At 45.1% G+C, this 14,927-nt stretch overlaps 1 protein-coding gene across 2 annotated transcripts in view; it reads left to right on the forward strand.

Annotated features, from left to right (window-relative positions):
• The window catches only part of LOC141105598 (serine/threonine-protein kinase PLK2-like), a 122,847-nt gene extending 113,245 nt beyond the window's left edge, over positions 1-9,602 (forward strand). For both annotated transcript variants that reach the window (XM_073595543.1, XM_073595552.1), the window contains one exon: positions 7,709-9,602. In XM_073595543.1, coding sequence (XP_073451644.1) covers positions 7,709-7,891 — 183 coding nt within the window. In that variant the 3' untranslated portion in view covers positions 7,892-9,602. The remainder of the gene's footprint in view (positions 1-7,708) is intronic.
• The last annotated feature ends 5,325 nt before the right edge of the window (positions 9,603-14,927 follow it).

Raw genomic sequence — 14,927 nt, forward strand, 5'->3', positions numbered from 1 at the left:
TGAAAATCAGTGAGACAAACGGCATGGGTACCCCCCAGTCCTTTACCAGGCCCTTTGGGTCTTGTATGGATATTAAGGGGAACCCCGCACCCAAATTAAAATAAGGAAAGGCCCTATATACTCTGAACAGCAGTATACAGGCGGTGCAAACAAGACAGGGACTGTAGGTTTGTTGTTAAGTAGAATCTCTTTGTAATTTTGAACGGGTAAATTTTTAAAGCGTTTAGCTCCAGCCAAAAAATCTTTTTTAAGCTTTTTGGAAAACATAGGGAAGGGTTATCACCCCTGTGACATTTGTTTTGCTGTCTTTCCTCCTCTTCAGAAGATTTCACCTCACTTTTTGTCCCAATGAAAAATGTTTTTTGAAAATTTGGGTTTTTTGTGGAACAAGGATTGGAAAGCATCAGTGGAAAGGAGAAATTGTTTTCCCATATTAACTCTTACAGGAGAGAATTTCCCTTCCTAGGGGTAGATTTCATCTCACTTCCTGTTGTCTCCTTCCGTTTGCAAGTAGGAGTCGTTTGTAAGTTAGATGTTTGAAAGTAGGGTCCTGCCCTATATACTCAGCAGAAATTTGGGCCTTAGGTGTTGCTGTGGCCACAACACTGTAAGCCCTCACAGGGCCCTGCTGTGAAATATTAGATCAAGAATTGTAATTACATGCCCCTGTTGAACAGGAGCTGAAAAATTAGGCCTTAGGCACTGGTGCTGGTGCCACAACACTGCAACCCCTTACAGACACTCTAGTTGGAACGCAGGAACGAGCCCTGCTGCAAAGTATTGCATCAAAAATTGTAATTACACGCCCCTGTTAGACAGGGGCAGAAAAATTGGGCCTTAGGCACTGGTGCTGGTGCCACAACACTGCAACCCCTCACAGACACTCTAGTTGGAACGCAGGAACGAGCCCTGCTGCAAAGTATTGTATCAAAAATTGTAATTACACGCCCCTGTTAGACAGGGGCAGAAAAATTGGGCCTTAGGCACTGGTGCTGGTGCCACAACACTGCAACCCCTCACAGACACTCTAGTTGGATTGCAGGAACGAGCCCTGCTGCAAAGTATTACATCAAAAATTGTAATTAACACGCCCCTGTTAAACAGGGGCTGAAAAATTGTGCCTTAGGCACTGGTGGTGGCGCCCAGAACCAAAAATGTTCTTACAAGCTATCAGCGTGATGATTGAGGAGGAAGAGGATAATTACTCAGGGATAGTCACTCAGCATCAGCATAGGCAGTCTTTGAAGGGATCTGAGATTTCAAAAAAAATTATTTGGTTACATCAGCATCAGGTGCTTGGTAGCTGGTGGTGATCCAAGACTCATTCATTTTTATGAAGGTCAGCCGATCGACCGAGTCGGTGGACAGACGCACCCTGTGATCGGTTACCACGCCTCCAGCAGCACTGAATGTGTGTTCCGAAAGAACGCTGGATGCAGGACAGGCCAGTAGCTCAATTGCATACTGTGCAAGCTCTGGCCAGTGATCCATCCTCAAGACCCAGTAACCCAGAGGATTTTCGGTGGGAAAGGTGTCCAAGTCTGATCTTGCCCTTAGGTATTCCTGCACCATGTAAAACAGACGCTGGCGATGGTTGCTGGAATCGATCATACCTTGGGGCTGCGGACCAAAAAATTGTCTGAACGCATCGGTCAGACGGCCACCTTCTCCACCGCTCCTTCTTTGAGTGACCGAAACCTCAGCAACACGTTGTCCAGAAACAGGAGTTTGTAACCTCCCAGTCTCTGGGAACGCATTGCACAGACCTTTCTGCAAGGCCTCCCGAAGATGTTTCATCCTCTGCTCCCTCTGCGATGGCAAGATAAGGTCCGCAACCTTACCCTTGTAACGTGGATCAAGGAGGGTTGCCAGCCAGTATTGGTCCTTCTCCTTGATACCACGAATACGAGGATCCTTACGCAGGCTTTGCAGGATCAGGGAGGCCATGCAGCGTAGGTTTGCTGAGGCATTCGGTCCGGAGTCCTCTGGGTCACTAAGGACAACAACGTCCGCAGCCACCTCCTCCCAGCCACGTACAAGTCCATGTGTTTCTTGGGACTGATCCCTTAAAGACTGCTGCTGATGCTGAGTGCCAGGCTCCACCTCCATACTGACACAATCTTCCTCCTCCTCCTCCTCCTCCTCGTCCTCTTCCTGTGTGATCGGCGGGCACGCAGGAACACTGTCTGGATAAAGGGGGCCTTGAGAGCTAAGGAAGTCCTCCTCTTCCTGCCTCTGTTCTGCCTCAAGTGCCCTGTCCATTATTCCACGCAGCGTGTGCTCCAACAGGTGGACAAGGGGGGCAGTGTCACTGATGCATGCACTGTCACTGCTCACCATCCTCGTGGCCTCCTCGAATGGTGACAGGACAGTGCATGCATCCCTGATCATGGCCCACTGGCGTGGGGAAAAAAAACCAAGCTCCCCTGACCCTGTCCTGGTGCCATAGTCGCACAGGTACTCATTGATGGCCCTCTGCTGCGTGTGCAGCCGCTGCAGCATGGCCAACGTTGAGTTCCACCTGGTGGGCATGTCACAGATTAGGCGGTTCTTGGGCAGGTTAAACTCCTTTTGGAGGTCCGTCAGCCGAGCACTGGCATTATATGACCGGCGGAAATGCACACAGACTTTCCTGGCCTGCCTCAAGACATCCTGTAAGCCCGGGTACCTGCCCAAGAACCGCTGCACCACCAAGTTAAGGACGTGAGCCAAACAGGGCACATGGGTCATTTGTCCCTGTCGGAGGGCAGAGAGGAGGTTGGTGCCATTGTCGCAAACCACCATTCCTGCCTTAAGTTGGCGTGGCGTCAACCACCTCTGAACCTGCCCCTGCAGAGCTGACAGAACCTCTGCCCCAGTGTGGCTCCTGTCCCCCAAGCACACCAGCTCAAGCACCGCATGGCATCTTTTGGCCTGCGTACTTGCGTAGCCCCTTGAACGACTACGGAGCACCGCTGGTTCCGAGGAAGAGGCCATGGAGGAAGAAGAAGAGGAGGGGTGGAGGAGAGAGGTGTGTCACAATCAGCATTTTGGAGGCGTGGTGGCGGAACAACCTCCAACACTACTGCACCTTGTCCTGCATCCTTCCCAGCTGCCAGCAGAGTCACCCAATGTGCCGTGAAACTTAGGTAACGTCCCTGTCCATGCCTGCTGGACCATGAGTCAGCGGTAATATGCACCTTACCGCTGACCGCCCTGTCCAGCGAGGCATGGACATTGCCTTCCACATGCCGGTAGTAGAGAGCCGGAATCGCCTTCCGTGAGAAAAAGTGGCGTTTGGGTACCTGCCACTGAGGAACCGCACATTCCACAAACTCACGGAAGGGGGCAGAGTCTACCAACTGAAAAGGCAGCAGTTGAAGTGCTAGCAATTTTGCCAAGCTAGCATTCAACCGCTGGGCATGTGGATGGCTGGGAGCAAACTTCTTTCGGCGGTGCAGCAGCTGGGGCAGGGAAATTTGCCTGGTACAATCTGACGTCGGTGTACCAAAAGCAGATTGCCCACAAGTACTTGGCTGTGACACACCTAATTCTACACCTTCATTCCTCTCACTGCAGGTCTCAGAGAGGACTGGAGGTCTAGTGGGGTTGGAAATCTCAGCTGATGAGGAGCAAGGAGAGATCCTCTTTGTTCTTTGGTGTGGGTCTTTTAGATACGCTTGCCAACGAACTGCATGGCAGGTCAACATATGTCTGGTCAAGCATGTGGTACCCAAGCAGGAGATGTTTTGGCCACGTGAGATACGCTTGAGACATATGTTGCAAATAGCAGCGGTGCGATCTGATGCACTCGTCTCAAAAAGGCCCACACCAAAGAACTTTTTGAATAACGCGCAGAGACTGCAGCGCCCTGCACATGTGGAGCTTTGGGGTGTGATGCAGTCAATGTGCTGCCCTTAGGCTGGCCCCTGGAGGGCATCCTGCCTCGTTGGTGATGTGCCGCCTCCTCCTCCTCCTCCTCCTCCTCTCTCCTATCAGGCACCCACGTTGAGTCAGTGACCTCATCATCCCCTCCCTCCTCATCACTGGAGCAAACCTGGCAGTATGCTGCAGCAGGGGGAGCATGACTGCCAGATTGCTGTCCTTCTTGGGCACCCCCTCTGTCCGTGCTCATGTTACTGCCTTCATCGAGCTCAGTATCATCATCAGAGCCTTCCAAACGCTGGGCATCCTCCTGGAGCATGTACCCAACACTGTGGTCAAACAGTTCGAGGGAATCCTCATGAGGACATGGTGGAGCTAGGGAAGGAGTCACTGATGACATTGCCAGACAAAGCACCCTGGGCATGGGTGAGAGAGGATGAGGAGGATGAGGACGGCTTGGTCATCCACTCGACCAAGTCTTCCGCATGTTGCGGCTCAACACGGCCAGCTGCCGAAAAAAAGGCCCAGCGTGTCCCATGGCCACGTGCTGATGAGGATGCACCGTCTCCACGACCAGCACTAGACACAGAGCCTGCTTGCCCTCTCTTATTGGCTTGTGACTGTCTGCCTCTCCTTCTTGGCCTTCCAGACATACTAATGGCCTGTAGCTGCACTAAGCTGGGATAGAACACCAGCAATTTTCTTCAGGTAGCTTTATATACTGTAACCAGACAAGCCTGCCTGTCAGTAGGAAGATAACAGGAACGGATCTAGCTGAACACTGTGAGCAGGACGCACTGTACTAAATGTAAATAGTCTAGCTGCCTGACCGTGGTACTAATAGGATCAAATAGAACACCAGTAATTTTCTTCAGGTAGCTTTATATACTGTAACCAGACAAGCCTGCCTGTCAGTAGGAAGATAACAGGAACGGATCTAGCTGAACACTGTGAGCAGGACGCACTGTACTAAATGTAAATAGTCTAGCTGCCTGACCGTGGTACTAATAGGATCAAATAGAACACCAGTAATTTTCTTCAGGTAGCTTTATATACTGTAACCAGACAAGCCTGCCTGTCAGTAGGAAGATAACAGGAACGGATCTAGCTGAACACTGTGAGCAGGACGCACTGTACTAAATGTAAATAGTCTAGCTGCCTGACCGTGGTACTAATAGGATCAAATAGAACACCAGTAATTTTCTTCAGGTAGCTTTATATACTGTAACCAGACAAGCCTGCCTGTCAGAAGGAAGATAACAGGAACGGATCTAGCTGAACACTGTGAGCAGGACGCACTGTACTAAATGTAAATAGTCTAGCTGCCTGACCGTGGTACTAATAGGATCAAATAGAACACCAGTAATTTTCTTCAGGTAGCTTTATATACTGTAACCAGACAAGCCTGCCTGTCAGTAGGAAGATAACAGGAACGGATCTAGCTGAACACTGTGAGCAGGACGCACTGTACTAAATGTAAATAGTCTAGCTGCCTGACCGTGGTACTAATAGGATCAAATAGAACACCAGTAATTTTCTTCAGGTAGCTTTATATACTGTAACCAGACAAGCCTGCCTGTCAGTAGGAAGATAACAGGAACGGATCTAGCTGAACACTGTGAGCAGGACGCACTTTACTAAATGTAAATAGTCTAGCTGCCTGACCGTGGTACTAATAGGATCAAATAGAACACCAGTAATTTTCTTCAGGTAGCTTTATATACTGTAACCAGACAAGCCTGCCTGTCAGTAGGAAGATAACAGGAACGGATCTAGCTGAACACTGTGAGCAGGACGCACTGTACTAAATGTAAATAGTCTAGCTGCCTGACCGTGGTACTAATAGGATCAAATAGAACACCAGTAATTTTCTTCAGGTAGCTTTATATACTGTAACCAGACAAGCCTGCCTGTCAGTAGGAAGATAACAGGAACGGATCTAGCTGAACACTGTGAGCAGGACGCACTGTACTAAATGTAAATAGTCTAGCTGCCTGACCGTGGTACTAATAGGATCAAATAGAACACCAGTAATTTTCTTCAGGTAGCTTTATATACTGTAACCAGACAAGCCTGCCTGTCAGTAGGAAGATAACAGGAACGGATCTAGCTGAACACTGTGAGCAGGATGCACTGCACTAAATGTAAATAGTCTAGAAGATAACAGGAACGGATCTAGCTAAACTGAATACAGTGTATATATATATATATGCAACACCTGGGATGCATATATATACACAATACACTGTAAGTGCAGCTAACTGACTGACTGTTCTGCCTAATCTATCTAACTCAAATCAAATGACACTGTCTGTCTCTCTCTGTCTCTCAATGAACGCCGGAACACACACTACACAGGGCCGCCGTGCAGGCGGCCTTATATAGTGTGGGGCGTGTACTAAATCCCCTGAGCCATAATTGGCCAAAGCCTCCTTGGCTTTGGCCAATTATGGCTCTCTGTTCTGGCGGCGCTGTGATCGGCCAAGCATGCGGGTCATAGTGCATGCTTGGCCAATCATCAGCAAGCAATGCACTGCCATGCCGCAGTGAATTATGGGCCGTGACGCGCCACACGAATTTGGCGCGAACGGCCCATATCGTTCGCAATTCGGCGAACGGGCGAACAGCCGATGTTCGAGTCGAACATGGGTTCGACTCGAACACGAAGCTCATCCCTACTCCTTAATCACCTTCTTGCAAGACTCAATTCCCAGTACCCAATGACAGGACATGAACTTCGGGGTGATACAATGCTTGCATGGGGAAGGTCATGGTTAGGGGGACATTCTTGCTCCCATTTTACATCAAAATGCCATGAGGTGGGAGTGCCCATGCCCTATCTCCTTCTGCCTTCAGAGAGTCCTTGCTTTGTAAAATAAGGTTAAACCCTAATATCTCAAATCCCACAGTTGGCCTTATACAGGGTAAGCCTTTGGCTGTTGCTGCTAAAATTTTGAAGTATCTGAGACACTTGATGATTTACTCCACTCAATCTATTGTCTAAACTACAGAAAGTACTTTTTACATGGAAATATTCTTCCCTGAAACATCTGGCCATTTACTTTCCTAATGACCTTTGGGACTTGTATATACTTTCAAATACCACCATATAGCACTTTGTGTGTAAATACCTGCAGCAGCCTCTAACACCCTCCTTTTACAGCCAAATCCTCAGTCGTTCAGACAGGCAGAGCTCCAACCCTTCAGAATATCTATGTTGCATCAGAAAATGTATCTCTAATAATTTATCACATTTGTGTGTAAAATGTGGGGAAACAGTTGTGTTGTGTGTGTATCTGTTGCAGTTGCATGCTCCATTTCAAGCAAAAATGTCCTTATAAAACTACGAATCTGTTATTTCAGCGGCAGCAATTTTCACAAGGCCATGGCTTATTCTGCCTAAATTTATTAACATTGCACAAAAAGGATTCACATGAAGTAGCCTGTAGATTCCAATAAGAAATCTTTTTTTTTAATTCTATATTCTTACTATACATACAAAACTGCTAAAGGTTTCATTAGTTATATGGCTTGGGTTGTGTTTTATAGTGTTTTAGTGTAAACAGAAGGTGAAGGTGGGGTTACAAAAACTGAAGCAGCTTAGCATAGTAACCAATCAGCTTTTACCTTCAGCTTATTTCGTTAATCATTGAAAATTAAAGATAGAAGCTGATTGGTCACAGCTGCTCCAGTCTTATTGCATTTCCCTCAAGATGTTCTTCCTACATGTAGATGTTTGCATGTACAGCATATTTATTTGGTTCATCCCCTACAAGTATTGCATGAAATAGTTTTATTTATCTTTTTAGCTTTAGTGTTAATGTATTATTACTGTTCATTTTAGGTGAACTTTTACCATGACCGCACAAAGATTATATTAAGCAGAGGAAAGCAAGGGTATCTACTGAGCTTTGTTGACCAAGACAGACAGAGCTGTACAGTGCCACTGTCGGTACTTAAAGCTGGTTGTCCTCCCCTTATAATACAGCGACTGGAATATGCACTCATTATGCTGGAAAGCCTGTAATGGGATTTATAAAACCCCAGAAGAAAACGGGAAAGGAAAAGTGTGGACGGTACATGTTCTTAATTGAAGGCTAGTTTCATATTTCAATCATGATGATTTATTGCAGGTTAATAGAAAATATTATGATCTGAAGGCTAACGCATGTGAATGAAGGTGTTACTGTGGTAAAATGCTGTAAAATGTAAAACAGTTTTGCACACTAGTTGATTGAGTGTGGCAAGGTGTCCAGTTCTTAAGACAGATAATATGGCAGCAGGAAAGAAACATTAGGATTGAACAAGAAATGCATGAGCTAGTATATTACAGAGCAGGGGTAGGCAGCTTCGGTACACCTACTGAAAATCCCATCATGTCTCTGCCTCTGCAAATCATGCCTGTGAGTCATGCAATGCCTTGGGGGAATTGTAGTTTTACCACAACAAGAGTGCCAAGGTTGCCTACCCCTAGTATAGAGCAAAGCTATGATTATTGCTTTATGTCTTGTTCACATTTTAAAGCTGAACGCCAGGAATTTTGTATTGCATACTTACATTGGTCCAGCTTGGCATATCTCATGACTGATGGGCTGGGGAATATGAAAATCACTGTAGTAGCCGGAGCTGCTACATTGATAGCTGTGATCTTCTGGGTCCTGCGCGAGCAGCATCCCCTCGGCACACAAAACACAGAAAGTCACTCACAAGGCACCACTGCCATTCGTAGAACACCTTGTATTTTTTCAATGAACACAAAGCATTCTCAGATTGGAGGTAGAGAGGAGGGGCGGTGAGGTCGTAAACTAATTTAGGAGCAGCTTAACATTTCTTAAAATACAAAAAAAATGATTATGTGATCTTTCCACTATTAGGTCAATGGCCCTTTTTTTGTCTGTGCATTTTCTTCCTGTAGCACAAGTGATCAGATTTCAGAATGCTATTTGTGTACAATTTAATGTGCCTTTAAAGTGGTTCTAAGGGCTAAAGGTTTGGAATTCTATGCCCTAATACTTACCTGGCTCCTCTTTCGATCCTGCGCTATGCCCATGAGCAGCATCGCTGCTCTCTCCCCCTCTCTTATAGGTCATTGGCTCCTGCTGCTGTTAATCAAATATTGTGAGGAGGGAGCGGGGGGCAGGGACACACACATCCCCATGCGGGAGAGAACCAACACTTCTGACCCCATAGCAAGCGCTTGCTAAGGGGGCAGACACAGAAGAACTGGAGCCAAGATTGTTAGCAGAGGACCCCAGAAGAGGAGGTCAGGGCCACTCTGTGCAAAACCTTTGCACAGAGCAGGTAAGTATAACATGTTTGTTATTTTAAGAGCAAAACAAAAGCTGAGCCTTTAACTGCACCAAAAATACACAAACATAGCTAGAGTAGAGGACACCATTTTTTTCATACCAAAGGTCAAAAACAAATGTGTACATGGATACAAATTTTGCAATAAGCTTTTTATAGCAACCATGCAGGAATTTGCATCTGGTTAAAATTAGGATTTTTCTTCTAGAATATGTTAGCATATACAAGGCTAAATGTGCAGAGTTTCTTATCTAAATAAAATGGCAATGTGCATACGTGCCAGTTTTAATATGGGTTATATTTCAGCAGAATCTTCACTACAGCTTCACTCCCGTGCTCAAGAATGTGTACTTTATTAAAGGATAAGTGCCCCCTAACACTAAAATCTCTACATCTACAGACATTGACGACATAACACTAACCTATCTAGCCCTGCAAAGAAGAAATCAGTATACAGTTGTGTGAAAAAGTATTTGCCCCCTTCCTGTTTTTTTTTTTTTTTTTTTTTGCATATTTCTCACACTTTAATGATTCAGATCATCAAACTTATTTTAATATTACACAAAGATAACCTGAGTAAATCCAAGATGCAGTTTTTAAATTATTATTTCATGTATTAAGGGAAAAAAGCTGTTCAAACCTGCCTGTGAAAAAGTAATTGCCCCTTCCCATGCTGAATCATGAATGAACTGTGATTAACCACAATTTTTTGGAATGCTGAGTTAAATTTCACTTACTACACCCAGGCCTGATTACTGCCAGACCTGTTGAATCAAGAAATCACATAAATAGAAGCTGTCTGACAGATCACAAAAAGCCACACATCATGCCACAATCTAAAAAAATTAAAGTACAGATTAGAAACAAACTAATGTACATGTATCGGTCTAGGAAGGGCCATTTCTAAGCCATTTCTAAGGCTTTGGAACTTCAGTGAACCACACGGAGAGCCATTATCCACAAATGGAGATAACTTGGAACAGTGGTGAACCTTTCCAGGAGTGGATGGTCTACAAAAATTACTCCAACAGCATGACGATGACTCATACAGGAGGTCATAAAAGAACCCAGAACAACATTTTAAGAACTGCAGGCCTCACTTGCCTCAGGTAAGATGAGTGTTCATGGTTAAACAATAAGAAAGAGACTGGTCAAAAATGGCATCCATGAAAGAGTTCCAAGGCCAAAGCCACTGCTGACTAAAAAGAACACAAAGGCTCATCATACATTTACCAAAAAACATCTTTATTATCCCCAAGACTTTAGGCAAATATTCTGTGGACTAATGAGACAAAATTTTTACTTTTTGGAAGATGTGTGGCCCGTTACATCTGGCATAAAACTAATACAGCATTTCATAACAAGAACATCATACCAACAGTCAGATATGGTGGTGGTAGCGTGATGTTCTGGGGCTGCTTTGCAGCTTCAGGACCTGGACAACTTACCATAATCGATGGAACCATGAATTCTGAGCTCTACCAGAAAATCCTAAAGGAAAATGTCCGGCCATCAGTTCGTGACCTCAAGCTCAAGTGCACTTGGCTTTTCCTTTCGGACAATGATCCGAAACACAACATCAAGTCCACCTCCAAATCATTCAAACATAGCAAAATTTAGGTTTTGGAGTGGCCTAGTCGAAGCCCGGATTAAAATCCAATTGAGATGCTGTATCATGACCTTACACATGCTGGAAAACCCTCCAATGTGGCTGAATTAAAACAATTCTGCAAAGAGGAGTGGGCCAAAATTGCTCCACAGCAATGTGAAAGACTCATTGCCAATTATCGCAAATGCTTGATTGCTGTTGTTGCCGCTAAGGGTGGCACAACCAGTTATTAGTTTTAGGGGGCAATTACTTTTTCACATAAAGCCAGGCAGCTTTGGACAGCTTTTTTTGCCTTAATAAATGAAACCATCATTTAAAAACTTCATTTTGTATTTACTCGGGTTATCTTTGTGTAATAATAAAATTTGTTTGATGATCTGAGTCATTTAAGTGTGACAAATATGCAAAAAATAAAAAAATCAGGAAGGGGGCAAATACTTTTTCACACAACTGTACATATCTTTTTTGAAGCCGATCTGACCCAATCACGCGCGGAGCTGTCAGCTGCGGATTTGCTGTGGAGGCGGGTTCAGAGGGCACAGCCGACATCGGAAAGTTCCATAGTAAGTCTATGGGTGACGTCACTCACCATTCATTTCACAGCCGTTGTCGGCTGTGTCCTCTGCAGAGCTTCGGCCACTGGAGACCGGACCAGATTAGCTTAATAAAAGGTATGGATACTGATTTCTTCTTTATAGGGCTAGATAGGTTAGTCTTATAGCGTGGATGTCTATAGATATAGCGATTTTAGTGTTAGGGTGCACTTATCCTTTAATTACAAGATGAACATTGTTACTGTTAATTGACAAGGTAGCTACCATTAATTATGTAATTTAAAGAGTAAGTTCACCTTTTAAAACATAATAAATACACATGATTTTGCAGGAAAAACTTTACATGAATTTTTTTTTTTTACCGGAGCCTGCAAAGCATTGCACCCACAATCACTGGATTTCGGGTGCAATGTCAGGCTCCTGCACACTCTTCCCCCAGCTTTCTGCTCATATCTCTGTAGGGCTTTCAGTTTGAGAGCTGAAGAAAGAGTGCACTTACATTCCATTGAAAACTACAAATCTATCTGCCGCAGTAGTGGAAGATGAGACATGTAGTTTATTTATAGATCTCTGTGAATGAATGTCAAAGCTGTGCGGGCAGAGCCCCTCACAGCCACCCTGACTTTTAAATGTGACAGGAGGAGAGGATCCCTGCCCACTGTCACAATGGGTGGCTCAGAGTGTGAGGGGGGGATGTGTTTAGGAACATGTTACATGTTACACCCTAAGGTGTCCGTTTATGAAGCAGTGAAATCTATTCACTGCTTCGTTCTCCGGCATTCACAGTGAAGATTTTTCTCCTCTGTGTGCCTGTTTATGAAGCTTTGTAGATCGCTTCTCCTTCGGAGGAGTGAAGAGATCTACAAATGCTTCAAACAGTGGAGAACGGCCCCTGATACTGGAATCTCGTGAGACTTTACGAGATTACAACACCAGAAATACAGAGATGTCAGTTTATTAAGCGGTGATAAATTATCACCGCTCAATACACGGACGATTAATGTTAATAAAATAATGAGTCCCACTACATTATATACATATGTATACACACACACACATTATATATACATGTATATACACACACATTATATATATATACATATACACATTATATGTATATATGTATATATATGTATACACATAAATATGACAGGGGGACATGCTAACAGTGTTGGGGGGTCTGAACGAGGCATAAGGAAGTTAAAAATCTTCCTCCTTCCCCCTCAGATCCCCCCAGATTTCCTCTTCACTCCCCGATTCACCACCTCTGAGCTGGTGAACCTGGGAGTGTGAATTCTGACTCAGATCACCAGTGAAGCGGTGAGATCACCGCTTCATAAACTGGCCCTTACTGTGTCATTCATGAGAATTCTCCGCGTGTAGAGATAATCGGCGGGAGAACAAGTTCAAACATGTTCTCCCCCGATTATCACTGTTTCATAAACTGTTTATGGACTGTGATCAGCGGTGATCCTCGGGATCACCGCTGATCACCGCTTCATAAACGGACACCTAAATAATGGTGCAATGTGTTACTAAAAGTGAACTTATCTTTTATGGATCTTTTCAAAACAAAATAAAATCAGTTTTCCTCTTACTTGATCTAAATGAAAAATTCCACAGCTGTGGAGGGGTAAATGCTACAGTGCTGGGTGATTGTGCTGGATTAAAAAATGTCACTTATCCACCATGGCCATTCAACCTAATAAACGTTAAACTGAGTACAGTATCCAAGCTGTAGTAGTCATGTAGAGTTCTCTTATTGTTACATTGGGAGGTTACATAACTTTGGCTAATGGATACCACTGTTGAATAACCAGATGGCAAAATATTATGCATTTGCTGGCTTTATCCAATATTGGGTCCCCTGAGTTGGTGGATGTAATATTTAAAATGACTCTGCCAAAAAAATCTCCTGAGAGGTATACAGTGCAGGTACCATCTCTACCTAAATGATGGGCCATTCTGATCTGGCAAAGTTTTGGCACTTCCTAATAGTGCCAAGTCTTGCTTGCCTGCTCCACGCATTCCTATTGGCCAGTAAGGCAGCCCATCATAGTGATGAGCCAATAGAAATGTATGGGTCAGTGAGGGAGCAGGCAGGCTCCAACACTATTAGGAAGTGTTGAAACTTTGGCTCAAGAAGAAAGGAGCTTTTGCCCAAGGAATGCCCGGCATTTGGGCAAACAGCTGCTGCAATTATGTACAGGCCTCCCTAGAACATCCATCAGAAACCTATTTTTTTTTTAATTTGTTAAGGCGACAGTGTTATTTTATATCATATAATAACAAATGTGGGAAAGTGGTTTATATATTATGTTCTCCTGTAAACAGCAGTGTAAAAATCGATATGTGTTTAAATAAAAAAAAATCTGCACACAGGTGTCTGTTTTCTTTTTATAATTTGCACCATTTCATTGTATGTGTTACTTTGCACATTAACATTAGTAATGGGCAAACTGTTTGGGCCGAGCATCAGTTCAGCCCCCAACAGCGCCGCGCTGCACAGTGCATTCTATGGCCCTGACTGCTGGTCAGGTGCAAGCCTTTGCCCATTCGGGGCACAGAGCACAGTGAATAGCTAGTTGTTAAGGAGCAGGCTGGGAAGCCGGCCGCCACATCCTTAACAATGGATGAGTCATCAGGGATGAAAAAAAAAGCATTGCCAGCAGTACAAAATGTGAAGAAAAATAATTGCGTGGGCCCCTCCACCAATCCATATCAAGCCCTTTGGGTCTGGTACGGATTTTAAGTGGAACCCTACGGCAAAATTTAAAAAAAAACGGCATTGGGTCCCCCCCGAAATCTACACCAGAACCTTAGGTCTGGTATGGATTTTGAAGGGAACACACCACGCCAAAATAATTTTGATTAAAGTGCCGTCGCCCCCCCCCCCCAAATCCATACCAGACCCTTATCTGAGCATGCAGCCTGGCAGGCCAGAAAGGGGGGGGTGAGTGCCCCCCCAAACCATACAAAGCCACATGCCCTTAACATGGGGGGTGCTTTGGGCTCTGCCTCCCACCCCAAAGCTCCTTGTACCCATGTTGATAGGGCCTCTTTCCCACAACCATGGGTGGTGGTTGTGGGGGCCTGTGGGCTGGGGGCTTATCAGAATCTGAAAGCCCCCTTTAACAAGGAGGCCCCAAGACCCTGCTTCCCCCCCTATGTGAATGAGTAGGGGTACACTATACCCCTACTCATTCACCCAAAAAAGTTTCAAAAAGGAGGTAAAAACACATAGACAGTTTTTGACAATTCCTTTATTGAAAAAAAAAATGTCCCCGATGTAGATCCATCATCAATCACGATGCCCATCGCACCACAAGACCTGAAAAAGGAAAAAAGCTCCGCCCATAACAAAGGCTCCCTGCCACCTGCCTGCTCCACTGTCTGACAGTTCTTAAATAGGTAAGGGTTGGAGCCACCTGGCTACCCCACATTCATTCACATGAGGGGTGGGATCTGGGGGCCCACTGCCTGCAGACCCCCACAGCCACTACCCAGGGTTGTGGGGAAGAGGCCCTTGCACCCATCAACATGGGCACAACATGCTTTGGGGTGTCCCTGCCCCAAAGCATGCCGCCAATCAT

Source organism: Aquarana catesbeiana, linkage group LG01, assembly GCF_042186555.1.
Source record: "Aquarana catesbeiana isolate 2022-GZ linkage group LG01, ASM4218655v1, whole genome shotgun sequence".
Taxonomy (NCBI): Eukaryota; Metazoa; Chordata; class Amphibia; order Anura; family Ranidae; genus Aquarana; species Aquarana catesbeiana.